Raw genomic sequence first — 19,901 nt, forward strand, 5'->3', positions numbered from 1 at the left:
CCAGCAGAAATAACCAATCCTAATTTCACAATTTGGATAGCTCCAATCGTCGACGCGTGATGTGATCAAAACGTCATTCTGACAGTATGAGGCAGTCGTAGTATCGTGTCTCAATAGTAATCGTGTATCTCCAGCAGCAGTAATGAATATTATTGTTGATTGAAATGTGATCGCGCAAAGCGTTTCGCAATTCAAAATCAAACAGCAACGACTTGTGTAATACACTTTACAATTTACTTCAACAGCCCCGCGATGAAACTTTACGAATCTTGCAGCCTGTGCAATTATTATTGATGTGATCGTAAATTTCCTTATATTTCGAGATCACTGGTGTTGCTGCTGTCAAGGTGAGTCTCTCGATACGAAAAAAGTACATCGCATTATCGTTTTAAATTTTCACCCTGTAGAGGAAATGTTCTCAACAATTACCCCCTTACAAACAGGATATCTTTTTTACACGGGATCGGGTCACCGCGGAATCGCAAATGCGATGGAAGACTATAAATTCCTCTTCAAAGTTGTTTTAGTTGGTAATGCAGGGGTGGGAAAAACATGCTTAGTAAGACGATTTACTCAGGTAATCATTTTCATTTAAAAAATAAGCTGGTTTAGATGAGTCGTCTGAAATTTTCCTTATATCCCTTTTATATTCGTTTTGTTCTTTGTTTTCACCAGGGGCTCTTTCCCCCCGGTCAAGGTGCAACGATCGGGGTTGATTTTATGATCAAAACCGTCGAGGTAGAAAACGAGAAAGTTAAGGTTGGTATCTTACCTTTTTTTTGCATGTGGATTGTTAACTAAATATGTTAAACGAATATGTATACACATTTCTACAATCATGTAAAATTTCCAAGATCACTGAAGTCCTAAAATTGCATATAAAAATACTCAACATAAATGAGAATGAAATTTCAAAGGTGTTACATATGTATAATAACCTCCCTTGCTTTCGTTCTTGTGCATATTCTTACCTCTTATAACTGTACTATTACTATAATATGTTTGAATTGGTCAGGAAACATTTGATTGAAAAATTATTAAATTTTTTTAGCTACAAATTTGGGACACTGCTGGACAAGAAAGATTCCGATCGATCACCCAAAGCTACTACAGATCTGCGCATGCTTTAATTCTAGTTTATGATATTTCTTGTCAGCCAACTTTCGATTGTCTTCCCGATTGGCTACGAGAAATCGAAGAATACGCCAGCAACAAAGTACTGAGGATACTAGTTGGTGAGAACAACATAATTTTTTGATGGTAAACAAGAAATTTTGCGTGAAGTCAATTTGATAAATTCTGATTAAAAATGTCTCATAACTAATTCATCAGGTAACAAAATCGATCGTGAAGATAGAGAAATACCAACACACGTCGGAGAAGACTTTGCGCAGAGACACAGCATGTATTTTTTGGAAACATCTGCAAAGGAGGCTGAAAATGTGGAAAGACTGTTCATGGAAATTGCTGCCGAGCTCATGGAGGTAAGAAACTGGACGATTTTTATTCCCAAAACATGTAGAACTTTGACGTGCATTCATTGTGAATTCTTTATAAAAATCTTTTCTTCCGTTTTTCTTTTAAATTTCAGCAAGCACGGAGCAAGGAATTACCGAGGTACGAAACAAACGCCACGTCAATTAATGGTAAAACAACTTCAATCGGCGACAGCAGTAACTGCAGTTGTAGCCGACTTACTTAATCTTGTGGGATCGAATTGTTTTCAACAACTTATTCCCCTATTACCGAATCAACCAATCAATGGCAACTGATATCCCTTGACGTACCAGAAGTAGCTTGATGAGAAGTGTCGCAATGTTAATAACCATTCTCAATCCACTCGATAGCATTTCAAGCCTGTTGATTTTACACATATATTAAATCTATACATACCTATAATATATATACCTGTTTTTAAAATTTTTTATCGCGTCATTTGAAGAAACTAAAGAAAATTAAACAATCAAATTGTGAAGTCCATCAAAGCTTGTGTAGATAGTGTCTTGGAAGTACGTTTTATCCTTTTATTGAATAATTCCAACTTTTGCGTTCCTTTTTCTTGCTTGTATGTACTTATATTTTGTTACATACCCACGTCAAATGAATGAAGTGTCCGTATGAAAAAAGTGGCACGCCGCAGTTTTTGATTGTTCAAATGCAGGTTGGGCATTGGAATTGTAAATACAAACTTGTGAGAGTCAAACTCTGTTAAATTTGATAAACAGTTGATTAATTATTTAAGTTTCCATTGAGATTTTAATATCTAGTTATTGATTTATCGTTAATTTTTATCGTTAAGGCTAATTACTCATTGTACAATTATATCATAATTACATGTTGCAAATATTATCTTCCTTGTTAAGCTCTCAGGTTACTCAATTTTCGTGCATCACAGTCTAGTCTGCATGTTGACTTTGTATAATTTGAACAGTATTGAATATAGCTCAGTGTTTCATTTACGTCCCTATTTTTTTTCATCCACATTTATAATGTAACTAATTCGGAATTCCTATCATTTCTATCGTTCAATATTTCTGGTAATTTGCCTAATCATACCATGGTTTTGTTTGGTTTGATTTACTCCGCGAACAGAGATTAGTTAAAAATAACTTACAGTTTGTCAAAGCTGAGGAAAGAAGCTGACTGGATATTCCAAGTAAATACAAGTAGTCAATTAATATTAAGTAATTTTTTAACATAATACAATAAGATATCAACTTTCGATCACACTGCAGTAGTCCCAGATCATCTGAACAGCTATTGCAAGCTTCCGAAAGACTATGATAATAGAGAACAAGGAATTAAAGATGGTGCGGCCAGGCTAAGAATCATGGCATGTCTCATACTATAATATAATAACTATAAACAGCTTCAATGGAAACAGAAGATAGAAAAAAAAAATGCTTCGTTTCGTGACGATTTGGTCCTTTAACATTGTGTATTTCAATTACTGAAACATTTCTGTCACACCAAATTAGCGCGTTGAACATAATTTATTGTAAACGTAGTGAAACGAAAAAACCAATAAACTGACAAAAAAAAAGGTATAGCTTTGGGCCATGCTAATGAAAACATATCAGTTCACTTGTCATTTATCTCTACATAAGTATGGTGTAATTCTTACTAAAATGATAGTGTGATAAATGGCAATAAATGAAAGAAGACTTCCAAATTAAACACATGAATAAAATAGAACTTCAGGTTACCAGGAATTTCTCTAATAGCTGTAACATAAAATCTCTGCTATGTCGTAAAATGATGTATTACGAAGAACTTCTCAGCAAGAAATTTGAAGTTCTTTTGTGAAATGAACATAGTATATACTATAGTTAATTATCATATATCACCGACTGAACAGTGATAGAATTTATTTACTAAGGCTCTGTACTTAATTCGCTTAAAACATAAAAATGATTGATTTATTGATGAGAAAATTAAAAATTGCCACAAATTACTGATTCAATGAAAAAAGAAAAAAAAACTCAAAACACACATCGACTTAGAAGTCTAGGTATTAAGTACGAAGAAATTGCTTTAATGTTTAATGTATACTCCATGTTCAGTTAATGTAAATAATCAAAAATAGCTTTCATAGTTGCGTCCACGTGTGCATTAGCATCAGCATAAGCTTCTCCCATTGCTAATAATAATCGGTGAATCGAAGAATATTGAAGTTTTTCAAATTGTCAATATTCTTAGTATCTATTTATGCCTTTAATAATTTATGCACAGCAATTGATTGTTGTTGTTATTAAACTGATTGAGAAATTAATAATAAGGTAATAACCGATGAATCACATTGCGTGTAATATGGTTGCATAGTTTTTTTCTCTCTTGTACATATGCTTCAAATTAGACATTAAATGGCTTAAAATTTCACTTGCATAGCCGATAATAATTATCTTTTTTCAAAACGATAGTTCGATGCAAGAAAAAACAGCTTGTGCAATAAATATTATGATTGTAAAGTACATGCAACACACATACCTACACATCTGTGTCCTGCAATTGTAAGTGAAAATTAGTACTTATTGTAGTACTTTAAACCACTTACTGTGAAATGTTGACTGACTTTCTACTCAATTAGCATTTACTTGCATATCCATATATTGTAATAAATCCTACAGCGAACGAGTATTATTAGAAAATTTTTATTTGGCATGAAGAAATGAAACGAAAATAATTCAAAACAAAATAACTGCCAGATTGTTTATTTGCAAACTATAAATATCTATAAAGATATTTCTGCACTGCTTTAAATGCTAATAATGCTAGTAACCAAATCAAATCGACCAATATCTTGTAATTTATTTAATAAAAATTAAAATCAACTTACCACGATGGTGTTATAATTTATATTCAAATAAATATTTATAGCATCATATTAAGCACCCCCATTTTTTGTTGGCTGGGTTTCAGGCTATTCTTATTATATTCGAGATTTCATTTACGATTATTGGAATGATTAAAACTCGCCATTCAGTTATCCGTTGATTTGTTATTTCAATATTATTTCCTCCCTCAGAGTACATTATTTAAGATTGTGTCAATCTACCAACAAATTAATTAAACTTAATTGAAAAAACATGTACACTTACAAAGAAAAAAAATTATTACATATAATTTGTTTTCTTTACGCAGTGATTAAGTTTACTCCACTTTAAGTAACATGCATAACACTATGTTGTAAAAATAAATAGGCAACAACTTTCATATATAATATCAAAGACATTTTAAAGTCTAGAAATAATTATTTATTCTAAGAATATGTCAAATTTTTTCTCTGTAAAGTTATCAATACATGATGTATATTTTTGTCCAGTCTCCATACACTTGCTATTCTTTGTAACCAAATAAAATCTCTGAACTGAACGCATCAGTCTTTTCTTCTTTGTTGATTATTCGTGAAATAATTCAACAAGTTAATATTTTTACCCTTTTCAAGGCCAAATATTTCAATCCGTTTTAAGTACATGAATATTGTAATACTTATGTTTTTGTTTAACAGCTATATACAACGAGTATGTTTTCAAGTTAATACTTATATGTTAGCTACAGAATGTCATGATCTAGTTCTTTAACTTGTCAAAGTAACTCACAATGTGGTTTTGTAGCATTTTACGGCTGCTTGTTATGGAAAGCAATATCAGAAGTAATTAAATTTTAGATAAAACTTTTTAATCCAGTTTGTTCCAGCGACAAATTGAACAGTCGTTGGCGAATCTCTGGATCCTCAACTTCGTCGTTAACTGGACTTTCGCCACAGTTACTGACGTACATTCCACCTTTCCCTTCGATCTCATTACTCACAGCAGCATAAATAATTGGAGTAGCCCCTTGCGTTGGATTCTGTAGACACAAATTTATTTCAACATATTATGCATAAGGCTACTGATTTCATACAAGTTTATAAAAGTTAAATACTTGAAGTACAAACCTTGAAGAACAAGTTGATTATCCACTGGGCATACTTTTTCAACGCTGTATTATTAAAAAGATCCGTATTCACTATTCCAGGATGAACGGAGTAAGCTTTGACGCAAATACCCTCCTTTGCCAGCAGTTCTTGGATGGATCTCGTAAACATCACTTGAGCCAATTTGCTCTGAGCGTACGCAGCTGACGTGATGAAACATTTTCTGGAACGAAACAGAACTTGGGTCATTAATTCATATAAAGGTTTCAGGCAAGCAGTTTCCCGTAATCGCAAATACAGAGTTCAGTCTTTATAAACAAATCGTGTACTTACTTCGAATTAATATCATCAAAATTTATCGTGCCAACGAGATGAGCGCACGAAGAGACATTGACGATTCTAGCCGACTCGTTATACGATCCAGCCGCTTTTAGCAAAGGTAGAAGCAGCGACGTCAACAAGAAATGAGAGAGGTAATTAACACCCCATTGCTGTTCGAAACCTTCCTTAGTTTCAGAATAAGGAGTAAACATGACGCCAGCTGAAAATGAGAAGAGATTCTAAATGATCTGCCAAACTTCTGCTTGGTTTTAAAGCATACATAATTTTGTTGATAGATGAAGCCACTGTACCATTGTTCACGAGAATATCAATTTTCTGGTACTCCGCCTTGATGGATTCGGCAAACCTCCTCACAGATTCAAGGCTGTTGTTATCCAATTGATAAACCTTTGTCGATCCTCCAGTCACCCCTGACTCTCTCAGCGATCTGACGAGTCTGTCGGCAGCTGCAGGCGTTCTGCACGCTGTAAATAATTCATGCAAGACATAAGTACCCGTCTTTACAGGTTGAAGGAAAAGTGTAACGACGCTGTGCCACAGCGTAGAATATAGGTGAAATGCTATAGAAATTCACTATCAATTACCAATTATTACTTCCATGTCACATTGAAGCAGCATTTTAACAACCGCAGCTCCGATTCCTCGAGATCCACCCGTAACGATGGCAACTTTTCCCGCCTTTTTAGGTAGGTCTGAAAAATGACAGAGTGTTTTTTATTCACAAATTCAAAACGAAACGTGAGAGTATTTTCATGCGTGAGAATAACGAAAATTCATAAATTTATGCACAATGTTATTACCGATTCTGTTGCGTTTACATTCAAGAAAATCTGCTACGACCGCCTTCATTCCAAGCGCGTTGTACTTGAATTCGTACAGTATTTCCGTGCTGATGTGGGACAGGCTTTTCTTCGGTTTGAAATAAGCCGCAAAGCCGGCTGCGAGAACGAAAATTGAACCGAATAAGAGGAACATGTTTGGGCCTTTACTCGACTTGGATACCACAGTTGTTTTCATTCGTTGCCGGCCGTCGATTCACTGAACCTTTAAATTATGATTATCAATTTCTTTGGAATAACGGTTCTTTTTCCCCCTGCCAAGGTTACTACTCGGAATACTTTCCGAAATTAGAACTTTCTCACTCCGGCCGCTTTCTCCGACCTTGCCTATGATCGTGCGCACGTATCCGTGTAAGCGTTTGCACTACAATTACTTATTCATAGAATTCCACTAGTTACGGTATCTCTTTGCACTTTTACAGATAGAAACCGCAAGATAATAAATAGTACACAATGAGGGTTTATAGTGATTCGATATTCGTAATTGACTAAAATGAGGCTAAAATTATATACTGCATACGCTGGTTGGTATTGCAGATGAATTGTTGTTTGCAAGTATAACGTCGAGTAAGCAAATAATCATGTTTATAGTTGGGTAATAAACGGTGACCGCTAAATATCGCATTACACATATGTCATCGATAAATAATTAGGGCAAATCACGTTGGTGGGCTTATGCTGGCTAAGCTCAATCTGTAGCCGCAGCGATCTGATGTGATTTGATTATGTTCGTTCGAAGCGTTCTTAAGGGGATGCTCTGGGCGATTTCGACGTTGACGTAGATATCTCCAAATATCAAAGTCTACGTACCTCGAAGCGGAAAAGGGCTTAGCAACCCATTGTATACACAATTCTGAGCAAAAAAATTTCAACACACTTTCATTTCACGCAAAAATAAAGACATGGCACGGATTCTATGAAATAGCAATAGTAAATTTATACAATTCATGCCATTTCTTTATTTTGGCGTCAAATGAAAGTGTATTGGCGTGTTTTTGTACAGAACCGTGTATAGAATAGGGCTGTTAAACCCTTTTTCGTGTTTGATATATGCAGTCAATGTCACCCTCAGCGCAGACACCCCCTTAAAATTCACGAAATTCTCGCATGTTACGAATGTGCTTATCTTTTAGAAAGTTTCAAACGGATAATCTGATGGACAGAAGGACTGGAGAAATAACGGGGATTAGTAAAGATACGCATGTCTCATTAAATGCTGTATGGAAGTATAAGTACGCATTGATTTCTCTGAAATTCTTTTTCCTTTCCCACAGCGGAAAGCGTGAATAGCCGTAAATGCTTGGGCAAGAAGCGAATGACCTTGTGATGCGCCACTGCCGACTAGTACTTTCTGATTTCTGATTTCGAGAGTCGATATATCGACGCGTTGATTAATCGCGTACCGATAACCCGCGTGTTACGAAATCGATCTTTTCGAAATTTAGAAACGTTTAATCCGTTTACGAATTTGTATTTACATTAAATAATGCGCGGAAATATTGAAATTTTTGCAGACACATGAAGGAGATGAACGAACTTAAATTCACAATATGCATTCGTGTTTCCGACGCATAAAATAATAAATTCACGTTAAGAATCAGTATACTAGAAATCGAAGCGCGGTAATTGCTATTCTGCAAAGGTTTCCAGTACCTATTATCGCTTTATTTTTACAGGAACTCGACTTTAATACAATGAAAATGAGGACATTTTTAGCGCGGATTCCAGTGCAATTCAAGTTGAAATAATTGCTATGAGATTCTTTGAGCATCTTGAAAAATCGTCACAATTAAAACACCTCAATTAAGGCCCAAGCTTGTGCCGCCATCTCCACAGGTCTTGACGAATGAAAATACTGAACCGTGTCGCCGGTGCAGCAGCAAAGTCGATTCGAGTCAAGTCAACTCGCACCTGCTCGTGAAAGCCCGAGAAATACACGTAGCCGTGAAAACGGCTCAGATTAAACTGTGATTATTTACTACGAGAAATTGAATCAATTAATATAAGGTTAAACAGCATATAGTAGATATAAGGTGAGTGTCTTTTCACGATTATCGATGTCCCTTCAACGCCCCTCAAATTCCCGTACAACAATCGCCCGCAAATCATCCGTGGAATGTGTGAACGTGCAAAAGTAGGGCTAGGTTCTTCCGATATATATGTCACGCATAATTACGATAACTGTAAATTAAGGGCTCTTCCCGATAGAATGATACCTCTGCAGAGGAATTAATTATTCAAACACAGCTCTGGACAAGTTCCGATTACTCACTTCCGACACTTTTACTCCAGACTGTAAAGAAGAAATTAAATTTACATGTATATCTGCACCTACATAATTATTATTTCACGATTTATTATATCTAAATGTCACCGATCACGCATCCCATGATAGATCGCTCATCGCTCGGTAATTTGCCTTTGGCACCTTAGAAATCATCTTCGCCTGAATAAAAACTGGCACAAATTTTGTCTTTCGCGTCATTAAATTATCAGTCTGTTCATCGTGTACAAGAATTCTTTCTCCCTCATTTTAATCTGTGTTAGAAACCTCTTTTACTTCAATTTTTTCTAACGAAAATATCAACGCCATCGTTGTTATCTTGTTTCCATTTTAATTGCCTAGTAAAATATTTCCTTAATTTATGTGTCCTTGAGATGTGTCTCTCTCTCTCTCTCTACCTCTCTCTGTCTCTGTCTCTCATACTTGTTTTTTTTACTAGTTCTCAACATTTTGCTTATCGTTTTTTCCCCCATCATTATAAAATTCACTTGGTAAGAACGTAAGAATGTCGATGCTCAGTTTGAATAGCGATGCGAACACATGGTGAAAAAAATTCACCTTACTGCATAGCTGCTTCGATTTATTGTATTGAAATCAAGGCGATCAAGCCACATACGTTTACTCATATTTTCACCCATTATCATTGAACAGAACGGTTCATAATACGATACAATCAATGTTGCAATTATTTAATTGTAGTATATTATACGAGCCAACTGTTCTCTCTTTAATTGTTAAACATTTTTTTGTCCCAGAATGGCCGATACTGCGAGCAATGGCTCAGGCGACAGGACTGCGACGACAGAAAAGGGGTGGGAAAATTTGAAACAGCATGTTATTGATAACAAAATATCGGTCGGACTATGGGCTACAAGAGTATTGACCATACTTTTCACAGTGGGCTACATTATTCCAATTTTTGGGTAAGCAGATCAACAAAGTAGTAAATTTTCCGCAGATGTGTTTAAACAATATTTTTTTTTACACTATTACTATGCCTACTTAATTGTTGGAAGTATTAAGTAATTCCAGCCTGAGTACACGCTCCCGTGTCATTTACATACGTGAAGCATTTATTTTTCTTCTACTTCTTGTCATCTCGGTCAGACTTAGTTATTACTGAACGTCCTTGTCCCACTCATTATCTTAGCATGACTTGCAGATTTCATTATGTACTTCAATTGTTACATAATCAATGCAAGAATCACTTTATCAGCATTATTACTCAGCAAGGCATCCGAGTATTCCATTAGTAGAAATGCAAAATAAATGCATGATCACTGAAACAGTATTTGGTTACCCCTTACGTGTCCTTGCCTCTTACGATTGGCATTTTGTTTGCATAGCGATATGTTTGAAATAATGGCTCTTAACATTGCCATTCAAATTTCATATACACACAGGGGTCTACCACTTCTTATACATTCTGAAATCCTTGGATTATCCTGAAAAATACAAATCACTCCTCAAGTCCTGGAAAAGTCCTGAAGTATTTTCAGTTATCCTGGTAAACTTGACGTACTACATTTTTGATTGAAAACCGCGATATTCCATTTGTAATATGCAGCCTTGAATGTGTTAAATTTTCGCAGACGAACCATACAATCGTTAGGAATTCACTCTGTATATAAATTGCTACATAAATTCTTTGATCAAACACCTAAACAACTTATCCTATTATTATAAATTTATAAGAAAACAAAATTAAGGTCTTCGAATTTTTCAAATAATTGTCCTGGAAACTCCTGGTATAGTCCTGTAATCTGAATGCTCAATTGCATTAGACATCCTGTACATAGTTTTTATACCTGTACAAAGATAAGATGATCAAAGAGAAGAAAAAAAGGGAGAAAAAATGAGACACGGAAGAGTGAACACGTTTACTTTTACATTGAACTTTGCTTGTTTCATAGGGAAAGTATGTCAAGTCATTATCATAATGTATTTTTTTATCGTATCCAAACCTCTTTTTTATTAATCTAGTTAATTGTACATGATGGTGTGTACATAGAAAGAATGTAAAGATTTAAGATACTCCTAAACGCAGATAGCTTGTTCTATGTAACGACAACATAATCGTAATATTGTAAATACTAACCACCTGATTCTCTCTCAGAAATCCTTACAACGCTTATTACAAGATCTTGATGTGCAACGCAGCGACCAGCGCTCTTAGACTTCATCAAAGACTTCCACGAGTACAATTTAGCAGAGAATTCTGGACACTTCTGGTTCTGGAGGATTCGTGTCACAATTTATTCTACTCATTAATATTTCTGTACGTTGCTCCAGCTTCACGTATCCTTTTATCATGCGAATTTCGGTAACCGCTTGTTTAGTTTCAGCTGTTTTAGTCTGAAACAATGACAACCCACATAGCAAAATGAATTTCCTTAACACAAATCACAGTCGTGATTGCTCCTGTTTTACTCTTCGCTGTTTTGCATTCGGCGAGTTATTCGCTGACTTTGTTGGATGTATGTACACAATTCATAGATAAATTTGTTTCTTACTCTGACGTTACAGAAACCTGATTGATATTGTATTTTTTCAGTGTCTAGGACAAAACAGCTGGTGGGGAGCACGCTTACTGATCTCTTTAGTAGAATTCCAATCTCGGAACATACTTAGACTGTGTGCAATCTGTGAAGCCCTCCTTCTACCGTATACGATACTACTGATCCTCAAGTATGCTATGAATTTCCTTCTATTTTTTTTTTCTCTGATCGATTTCTTTCGTTCCATTTTTCTTCCATTATTCTTGTTTATCAATGGTTCAATACATGCGTTTTACTCTGTTTAACAGCGGACGAGCCGGATTACTGACGCCCTTCATCTATTATCAATTTCTGGCCTTACGTTTGTCTTCGAGACGCAATCCATTCACTCGCAATCTGTTCCATGAGATTAGTAATTCTTTGTCGGCCATTTCAAACAAGCCGGGTACACCAGCTATATTGAAACGAGCGATCACATTTGTCATAGGGCTAATACAACACATGTCTCGCGTTCCCTAGTAATATCATTTGTTATTTAATTCTACGTATTCGTTGTTTTTCCATTCTGAATAATAACAGATTTTTTTTTCTTGCATAATCCAAATGGGGATACCTTTGGATGTTCGATAATGTTCAAAAATCGAACAATTAATATATTAAGAAGCTTCTGAAGAGGATGGTTGTCAGACTTTGGAACCGAATTTAAAATATTGTTTCAAAATGAATTTCATATTAACCAGTATAATTGTTATGATCCTCCCACCCCCATTTTATAAATAAAAAGAAAAAATCTTATTTTTCATGAATCCTATTCGATATCGGAAAGTATTTAACCGACGGCTATAGATTGGCTGATATAAGAAACCGCCTCTTCGGTACACCCTGCAAAAGTTTGAACGATAGATTTTGAAGATCTTGACAGCAAATCATGATGCTTTTGCAATTTTTGTTTTGTTACTCATTAACGACTACTTATCTATTAAAACTTAGCACAGAATGTTTGCTACGACGATTTGTCACAATTTTCTCAATTAATTCTCAGATTTTCAACGGTTCTAGATGTATTAATGTGTTAATATTAAACTTAACAATCATAATTATCGAAAGAAGGAAATGAAAGCCAACCATAACGACCAACATTCAATATCATTATAAGATTGTAGTGAAGGAAACTGCATGCAGAGCAAAGTTGTGCAAAGTATTTACTGCTCTTACACGATGCACGAGCAACAATGCTATTCTTTTAAATTATTCCGGAGTGTTTACAAGAGTATGACTAAATCCATTTGAAATATTGATTCATTACTCTGAGCATTTCAATGTAAAATATGTCTTCGCCCAATGCTCCTCTTCTCTCCTCAAAGAACAAAAAAAATTTCGCAATGTGTACTAAACGAAAGAGTATGCTCATTCACAAGAATCACCAAAACGTGCATTGTTTAAGTTCTGATGATCTGAACAGTACACAGTTCTATAATTTTTTTACCACTGATTATCGTGACTAACATATCGTTGGTGATTTGGATAAATGTTTAACAACATCTAGCAATTTATTTTTAGAATATGAAACTGTGCCTCACTGAGAATGTCAACAGAATAAAAATTTCATACTGTGCGTAGTTTAGTTTCATAATATTTGGGATCACTTTTCCAAACACGGAGTAAAAAATGAAGATAAAATTAGATGTACAGGCAATTTAAGCTTATTCGAAATTTGTCTTATTTCAAATATTCGGTTGAATTATGCTTAAGAAGTATTACCCGAAATTTTAGATTTATAGTTATGTGGAATTCACGTATCACTGTAATAATCAATACCAATTTACTACTGTGCAAGTGTAAGCATAATAAAATTGCTGCTAGATGCAAAGGCATGATAATTAACACTTTTGCATTCTATCGATAATTCGATATTAGTTAGTGTCTTGTTACATATTGATATTTGTATGTATATTATGATTATTCAATTTATCTTGTGGTCGCTGGATATTATACCATAAATTTGTTTTTTTAAATCGGTTCTCAACTTGATTCACCCATCTTTTTCCCCTTCACATCAAATCTTTTTGAAATTCGTTTATTTAATTTGGCTTCTGAAGGAATTCTGGATACGTTTCTGCACAGGTTCTATCTGCTCAGTTGGCAAGGAAGGTGTAAAACACGATACATTTTTATAAATCCTATCACTTTAATCTTATTTACAGTATTTATCACATTTCTATCCAGGGCAGAAACTTGCAAAGTTACACAAGTAATTAAATGTCCATGCATGTATACAAGTCTGAACATCCATCCTAAATATTTAAATTTATCACTATGAATGATGGTAACAATAAAGGCAATAATGATGTAAACATGATGCAAAAGGCACGAACAAATGATTTAACAAGTTCACAAATATCTCTTCAATAAATTATGACCCTGATGGTTTCCCTATTAGTTCCTGCTCTCTACGAATCTCTTGTTCTCGCTGCTGTTCCTTGAGCAGCACCTCCTTTTCCTTGACTTGTTGAAAACGAATTGCTCGTTTCTGGTCATAAAAAAGTATGAAGAAATGTGTAATGAATCTTGACTATTGCAAGATAGTCTTAAACTATGAGTTTTTCATCACCTTTAGCTTATTTGTTCGTTCATGAACAGACGTCATGTCTTTTTTAATATTTGCCAGTTTTGCCTGATATATTTTGATCGTCGTGAACTGCAAAATATACATCAAAATTTCAATCCTGCAATAACAATCTCAAACAGCAGAATTTTGGGAGGACCAAGGACTTACCAGTTCGTTTATATCCAAGTTCTCATCTACCTGGCGCAACTTTGCATTCTCTCCCTGCATCTGCGCAATGAGGGTCTCCTGCTTATTACTGAAACATCAAATTGAGTCTTAGCATCCACCTTGAAGCTAAGTGAATCTGCTTCCAGATCCCTTACGTCAATTCGATCAATTCGTGCTTGACTTGCTCCAGCGGTGGTTGATACACTTCGAGTAGTCCTTGTGCTAAGTTCTCAGCCGCTTGGGTAAAATCGATGCTAATTCCATTAGGACTAAAGAAAAAATCATTCGAATGAAAATCTGGAACTTAAAGGTCGGTTTCTGCCAGTATTTGTTCGATACTGATGCTTATTCATTTTTCAAACGTGAAATTAAGTATTCCAAATTTTGTCTCTTGGAAAAACAACTGACTGAAAGTGAGGTTAGGTCAGTTCGTGCTAGGTTATGTTACCTCTCACATTGCTCGATCTTCGGCTGCACTTCGACGGCGGCCTGTTCGCCTATGTCGGTCATCATTTTTACTCAAACGCCTGTATTTGCCAGTCCGTAACGGAGCCTAGCTTTCACTCAGCCGCGTAGAACTATCAACAATAAGGTCGCAAAAAACGGGGCTTGGAATCGAGCGATGAGGTACGTTATGTTGTTGTGCCGTCTGCGGCGTGAAAGCTCTCAGATTTTGACACGTCACAAGAAGGGATATCGGCCAATCGGATTAATCCAACTCGTGTTTTCTCCACGAGCATCTTCAGTCGCCGAATCAAACTGACGAGTTGGTTTCTATCATGATCTAAGAAGATAACGTGTGTTCCTCCGGCGGATATATTTTCGTCCTGTTCTGCGCCGCCCATATGGAAGCCGTTATGAAAATACACGTCATTTACACCTCATTTTAAAATGCGCGCCAAATGATCTCAGATGCAATTGGTCGAAAATTTAAAATGGCTTCCATATGGGCGGGCACGCGATTGGTTCTCAGAGATAGCTGCGCAAGAACACCCTCATCTTCTCAAACATCATGGTTTCTACGACGGTGCTGCAGAGTGCAGTTCGGCTGGCAAGTGGCAAGTGGCATTTCAAAATGAAAATGGCGCCGGAGGTGAGGTGGCCCGCGATTGTTGTCTGCACCCTTGCAATCGGACTATCAGCTGTTCTCGCCCAAAATCCGCACAAGAAATTTGAGTACAAGTACTCGTTTAAACCTCCTTATCTCGCCCAAAAAGACGGGAGCGTGCCTTTCTGGGAATACGGCGGAAGTAAGTTGCCTTCAATTCTTTCGTTCGTCCCTTAACCCATCTACCGATCTCGTCTCCCGTTCAACCCGCGCTCTCAGTCTCCTACCGTATGGATTTCATTTATTGCCGAATATTTATTGCAATATTATTTACGCCCTGTAGAATATCACCTCAATCGATTCCCCAACATCTCAGCTAGCCTCTCACACTCTGATCTTTCCCTCAGCTTCTACCAGCGCATTATAACCGACATTTATTGCTTTCCAGATGCGATCGCGAGTGCCGAAAACGTCAGAATTGCACCGTCCTTACGGAGCCAGAAAGGTGAGAACCACGTGGAATAGATTGAACCAACTGATTGTCGGACAAAAACATTAGCAAAAGTCGTTTTGACTCTCCTTGGAGTTAATGAAATTAATAGGAAGATATTTCTATATGTATCGTCACAATTGTATCCTTTCATAAGATAAAACAAGTGTTCCATTAGAAATTCAAATCTGTTCTTAAGATGTTGTAGAAACTTACTCTGTTTTGTTTTGTCTCGTATTCTCTCTCCTCTCTTGAAGGAATTGCGAACATTTCTGTTCAAATCTATCTGCGTACTATATCTAATTTCAATCTTGATCTCTAATTGTTTGATCTTGAATAACAGGAGCCATATGGACAAAGCAGCCGACAAACTTCGACTGGTGGGAAGTTAACATTGTCTTCCGCATCACTGGTCGTGGAAGAATCGGTGCCGATGGTTTAGCATTTTGGTACACGACGTCAAAAGGCTCTTACGATGGGACAGTTTTCGGTAGTTCAGATCAGTGGAATGGGCTTGGAATATTTTTTGATTCCTTCGACAATGATAACAAGCATAACAACCCTTACATCATGGCTGTTCTCAACGATGGAACGAAGCAATTCGATCATGCAAAGTAAGGGAGCTGATTCTATCCCTAATCTACCTTTTGCTAGTAATCAGAGCTTTGTAATTAATTTCTGTTGCACTTTCTAATTACAGCGATGGAACAACACAGCTTTTGGCCGGCTGTCTGCGAGATTTTCGTAACAAACCGTTTCCAACCCGAGCGAAAATTGAGTACTACCAGAATACGTTAACGGTGAGTTTTTACATTCAGGCGCTTGATCGTGTTACCTTATAATTGGATGCAGCTATTTCCACCGATATTTTGACATTACAAATATATCTTCTCCATAATGTGTTCAAAGGTGCTCTTCCACAATGGAATGACGAACAATGATCAAGATTTCGAGATGTGTCTGCGTGCGGAGAATGTGCAACTACCGAAAAACGGTTACTTCGGAGTATCCGCGGCCACTGGTAAATACTTTTGTTCACAATTGGAGAACAAACTTTTGGAAACTTCGGAATCGCTGAAAATCGTCTGATTCTCTATTTTAGGTGGGCTGGCCGATGATCACGACGTCTTGCACTTCTTGACCACGTCTCTACACATCCCAAGCCAAACGGTGAGCGACGGTGGTCGCAAAATATCAACCGAAGAGGAGATCAAGCTCGGTCAAGAGTATCAGGACTACCAGAAAAAACTAGAACAGCAAAAAGAAGACTATCGTAGGTAAAAAATCCGCCCACTTTTCTAGACCATTATCATCCCTTTACTATTTACTGTCGATTATTTGACACATCAAATTATCCGCGCAGACAACACCCCGATGAACAGCCTGCGAAGGAAGAGTTCGATGAATGGTTCGAGACTGATAATCAGCGAGAGTTGCGTCAAATATTCTCTGGACAGAGTCAGATGTTCGACGCGTTGAGAGAACTAAACAGAAAACTAGACGAAGTAGTCGGCAGGCAAGAACGAACCCTTAGTCTGATAGCACAAGTCCAAGTTGGCGGTGAGTATTAAATTTGACGAAAAATCGCTTTAAATCCAGCGCCACTATTTTTGGCAGCTGACAAGTTGAGAAACAAATTTATTTCATCGCGTTTTGATAAAAGGAAATTCTTGTTTACTTGGATATTTGCCACCGAGTGTGAATCGTGAATTAGAGTTTGTAGAAAATAAAAATTTTCTGAATGTAAACTGCGTGTATGATATCATAATTTTGGTAAGTAGTGATGCACTTCAGTAGGTGCCATTTGCACGTAGAAATATTATTTTATACTGCAAATCTTGCATTTCAGGAGTCCAAGGTGCTGCTGGCGGGCAACCTGGTCAACCAATCCAATTAATTGACACTATAAGACGGACCGAAGTCGACGCAGTGCTTAACAATCAGAACGTCATCCTTAACACAGCCAGAGAGATAAAATCTTTCGTCGGCGAAGTTCATTCCAAAGCCGACACTATCTTGAACAATCAAGCTCGTGCTCCTACGGCTCAGGTACGCTGTAATTTTTCAGTTATCAAGTCTCGTAGAGCCGATGATTTGTCTAGCTTTATTTTGACTTCGATATAACGTTCTCCAGGTTCAGCCAATCGGCTACGATTACCAGGCGCTAATATCTGAAATGAAAGACGGATTGAACAGGGTCAAAAGAGACATAGAACACGCCAATGTTAAGCTAGATGCCGGTAATAAGGATTGTCGAACAGGGAATTGTCTCACCACTTCCATGTTCTTGGTCTTCCTCGCCGTACAGATGGTCATTTTATTAGGTTACAATATATACAGGTAAGCGAGTTCGAATTGTTTGGTCGAAAATTATAATTATAATCGAATTAGAATGATTAATTCTTTACTTAAATGCGTAACATGAACTAGTTTTGGTATATTTACGTCCATACCCAACACCTCTTCTCGTCAATTTCTTTCTTCTGTATTTTTTGGTTCTTTTTCCTTGCAGGGACAGTAAAGAAGCACAAGCAAAGAAGTTTTATTAACCTGGAGCAAATCGGACAATTTGAAATATTCGCTGCTCGATTAATTTGTAATTATAATTACATGGAACTCATGTTTATAAATTAAATATCATCATCCAGTAATAATAAGGTGTCATCTCTCTAGGCAAGCAGTTAATTTTTTTTATTGTTTTTTTTTTTCTCTTCTATGTTTGTGTTTGTGTTTCGAATCAGCTGTTATTGAACAAATATAGGTACATAATAATTTATACGTCGCAAACGTATAACTAATTAATATTATATGTATAGTACATCAGATATTTACAAATTATGTGTGGTTACAAAGTTTCGAATGAAAAAGCCTGCGAGAGTTACGACGACGATTCTTCAATGACAACTTCCTGATCGCGTCACTTGGAATGAACGCACGTAAAACTTGTTGAGTGCTTTTCATTCTCTCTTATCTCCATCTCTCTATCCCTCTCGGAAAAAGTTGGATCATTCAAGCCCATAAACATACATATTATTGAATTATGAAACTGTTATTATTTATACATAAATATACATATACTATATATTACTTACAGGGAAAAAAGAATTGTAACTGTTGAATAAAAAAGAATGAAGAAAACGAAAAAATTTACCGTTGCACCGTATCTTCTTTTTACTTGAAACTTCCAAAAAAGGCAACGGTGTGTTTACGTACATTTGAATTACAGATATTCGTTATTACTCTTCTTTTTTCCCTCTACTTATCGTTTACTCAATTCTCTAATTCGGGTCACAGTCGTAAAAACTTTGAAACATACATTCCAAAGACATTACACAGATTCTGAGTGTCCGAAAAAAATGCTTGAAAAATTTATAGATGAGATGTAGAATAATTATTCTCGAATGAGACTAACAAGAAACCTAGAAATAGGTCAAAGTTAGATGGAAATGAATTTGTATTTAGCTGACAAGCAACGATTTTGTAGCACAGTTATGACGGTTGATAAATTATAATCATTTAACATGTTGCAAATACAACGGCTGTAGCGTACAAATATATCAATAATTCTTCGTTATGGAGAAATACTAGTACTAATAATAATAATAGTAATATTGACAAAATTATTATGTCTGTTAACTTATATATACATAGCTAAGGGAAGGTGATTTATAATGGTTGTATTTTTTTCTTTGTAATCTAGGTGCTGATTTATCTCTTTTGCAATATACATAAAGAAAACGTAATTTAAAAAATGTTTAAAGAATGAAGCATGGCGTGTTTCTGTTCGAAAAAATATTCCTTTTTTTCACGAACAATCAAACGTCTCTTATTATAATTGTAATATTGATTTTATATGTACGGATGAAAAATGTTTATATGAATTTATTAAAAATAAATAATGAGGTAAAAAAAAAGTTTACAGGTCGCTTTCATTTTTCGAGAGAATTGAATGGCAGGTAAGAACATATTTTCCCTGTATATCGGGTTGCATTTCGGGCTTCGTTCAGGCGCAATGCACGACACATTACGAAAGTCAGTTTCGTGTAAAACTTAATTTTTCGGACGGTAAAATTCAGCTCGTTATCGGTGAAATTGGGTTCATTATCATATATTTCAATTGTTTGTATACGAAACTCATTTATAATACATTCAACGAAATAATAAATCTAACTATTGGTAATGATAATATATAACTGATTTTAGTATCT

General features: G+C 35.9%; 5 protein-coding genes across 6 annotated transcripts; 3 read left to right on the plus strand and 2 right to left on the minus strand.

The window, feature by feature from the left end:
- The first annotated feature begins 70 nt into the window (after positions 1–70).
- Positions 71–3,458, plus strand: LOC124409549 (ras-related protein Rab-30-like). Its single transcript, XM_046887238.1, has 6 exons — positions 71–347; positions 444–577; positions 676–759; positions 1,052–1,235; positions 1,333–1,484; positions 1,592–3,458. The coding sequence occupies exons 2-6, from the start codon at positions 491–493 to the stop codon at positions 1,700–1,702; spliced, it is 618 nt and encodes a 205-aa protein (XP_046743194.1). The 5' UTR covers positions 71–347; positions 444–490; the 3' UTR covers positions 1,703–3,458.
- A 1,217-nt stretch (positions 3,459–4,675) lies between these two features.
- Positions 4,676–7,920, minus strand: LOC124409538 (dehydrogenase/reductase SDR family member on chromosome X-like). Of its 2 annotated transcripts, XM_046887220.1 has the most exons (7): positions 7,797–7,920; positions 6,559–6,684; positions 6,343–6,450; positions 6,049–6,222; positions 5,750–5,957; positions 5,438–5,639; positions 4,676–5,349 (listed from the first exon to the last, which is right to left on the minus strand). In XM_046887220.1, exons 1-7 carry the CDS (start codon positions 7,798–7,800, stop codon positions 5,164–5,166), a joined length of 1,008 nt encoding a protein of 335 aa, XP_046743176.1. In that variant the 5' UTR covers positions 7,801–7,920; the 3' UTR covers positions 4,676–5,163. The 2 variants fall into 2 exon arrangements, with proteins under 2 accessions (XP_046743176.1, XP_046743175.1); XM_046887219.1 differs by lacking the exon at positions 7,797–7,920 and having other exon boundaries at positions 6,559–7,306.
- A 539-nt stretch (positions 7,921–8,459) lies between these two features.
- Positions 8,460–13,399, plus strand: LOC124409545 (Krueppel homolog 2). Its single transcript, XM_046887233.1, has 6 exons — positions 8,460–8,630; positions 9,637–9,804; positions 10,998–11,179; positions 11,291–11,358; positions 11,436–11,569; positions 11,688–13,399. Exons 2-6 carry the CDS (start codon positions 9,638–9,640, stop codon positions 11,896–11,898), a joined length of 762 nt encoding a protein of 253 aa, XP_046743189.1. The 5' UTR covers positions 8,460–8,630; position 9,637; the 3' UTR covers positions 11,899–13,399.
- Positions 13,400–13,553: 154 nt separating this feature from the next.
- Positions 13,554–14,915, minus strand: LOC124409555 (biogenesis of lysosome-related organelles complex 1 subunit 6-like). Its single transcript, XM_046887248.1, has 5 exons — positions 14,604–14,915; positions 14,311–14,424; positions 14,156–14,243; positions 13,991–14,077; positions 13,554–13,909 (listed from the first exon to the last, which is right to left on the minus strand). The coding sequence occupies exons 1-5, from the start codon at positions 14,666–14,668 to the stop codon at positions 13,793–13,795; spliced, it is 471 nt and encodes a 156-aa protein (XP_046743204.1). The 5' UTR covers positions 14,669–14,915; the 3' UTR covers positions 13,554–13,792.
- Positions 14,916–15,152: 237 nt separating this feature from the next.
- On the plus strand, positions 15,153–18,638 carry LOC124409524 (protein ERGIC-53). The gene is made up of 10 exons (XM_046887201.1): positions 15,153–15,405; positions 15,652–15,708; positions 16,037–16,307; positions 16,394–16,493; positions 16,603–16,714; positions 16,796–16,970; positions 17,057–17,253; positions 17,543–17,742; positions 17,828–18,033; positions 18,206–18,638. Exons 1-10 carry the CDS (start codon positions 15,168–15,170, stop codon positions 18,240–18,242), a joined length of 1,593 nt encoding a protein of 530 aa, XP_046743157.1. The 5' UTR covers positions 15,153–15,167; the 3' UTR covers positions 18,243–18,638.
- The last annotated feature ends 1,263 nt before the right edge of the window (positions 18,639–19,901 follow it).

Source organism: Diprion similis, chromosome 8, assembly GCF_021155765.1.
Source record: "Diprion similis isolate iyDipSimi1 chromosome 8, iyDipSimi1.1, whole genome shotgun sequence".
NCBI lineage: Eukaryota > Metazoa > Arthropoda > Insecta > Hymenoptera > Diprionidae > Diprion > Diprion similis.

Coding starts and splice junctions, on each gene's coding strand:
- LOC124409545 (XM_046887233.1), top strand. CDS start 9,638: ATGGCCGATACTGCGAGCAATGGCTCAGGCGACAGGACTGCGACGACA. Junction 9,805..10,997: donor TACATTATTCCAATTTTTGG/GTAAGCAGATCA, acceptor ATTCTCTCTCAG/AAATCCTTACAACGCTTATT. Junction 11,359..11,435: donor ATTCGCTGACTTTGTTGGAT/GTATGTACACAA, acceptor GTATTTTTTCAG/TGTCTAGGACAAAACAGCTG.
- LOC124409524 (XM_046887201.1), top strand. CDS start 15,168: ATGGTTTCTACGACGGTGCTGCAGAGTGCAGTTCGGCTGGCAAGTGGC. Junction 16,971..17,056: donor CAAAAAGAAGACTATCGTAG/GTAAAAAATCCG, acceptor TTATCCGCGCAG/ACAACACCCCGATGAACAGC. Junction 17,254..17,542: donor AGCACAAGTCCAAGTTGGCG/GTGAGTATTAAA, acceptor CTTGCATTTCAG/GAGTCCAAGGTGCTGCTGGC.
- LOC124409538 (XM_046887219.1), bottom strand. CDS start 6,775: ATGAAAACAACTGTGGTATCCAAGTCGAGTAAAGGCCCAAACATGTTC. Junction 5,640..5,749: donor TTTGATGATATTAATTCGAA/GTAAGTACACGA, acceptor GTTTCGTTCCAG/AAAATGTTTCATCACGTCAG. Junction 5,350..5,437: donor TAATCAACTTGTTCTTCAAG/GTTTGTACTTCA, acceptor TTGTGTCTACAG/AATCCAACGCAAGGGGCTAC.
- LOC124409555 (XM_046887248.1), bottom strand. CDS start 14,668: ATGATGACCGACATAGGCGAACAGGCCGCCGTCGAAGTGCAGCCGAAG. Junction 14,425..14,603: donor AAGATCGAGCAATGTGAGAG/GTAACATAACCT, acceptor TTTTTTCTTTAG/TCCTAATGGAATTAGCATCG. Junction 14,244..14,310: donor CACGAATTGATCGAATTGAC/GTAAGGGATCTG, acceptor TTGATGTTTCAG/TAATAAGCAGGAGACCCTCA.
- LOC124409549 (XM_046887238.1), top strand. CDS start 491: ATGGAAGACTATAAATTCCTCTTCAAAGTTGTTTTAGTTGGTAATGCA. Junction 578..675: donor TAGTAAGACGATTTACTCAG/GTAATCATTTTC, acceptor TGTTTTCACCAG/GGGCTCTTTCCCCCCGGTCA. Junction 1,236..1,332: donor AGTACTGAGGATACTAGTTG/GTGAGAACAACA, acceptor CTAATTCATCAG/GTAACAAAATCGATCGTGAA.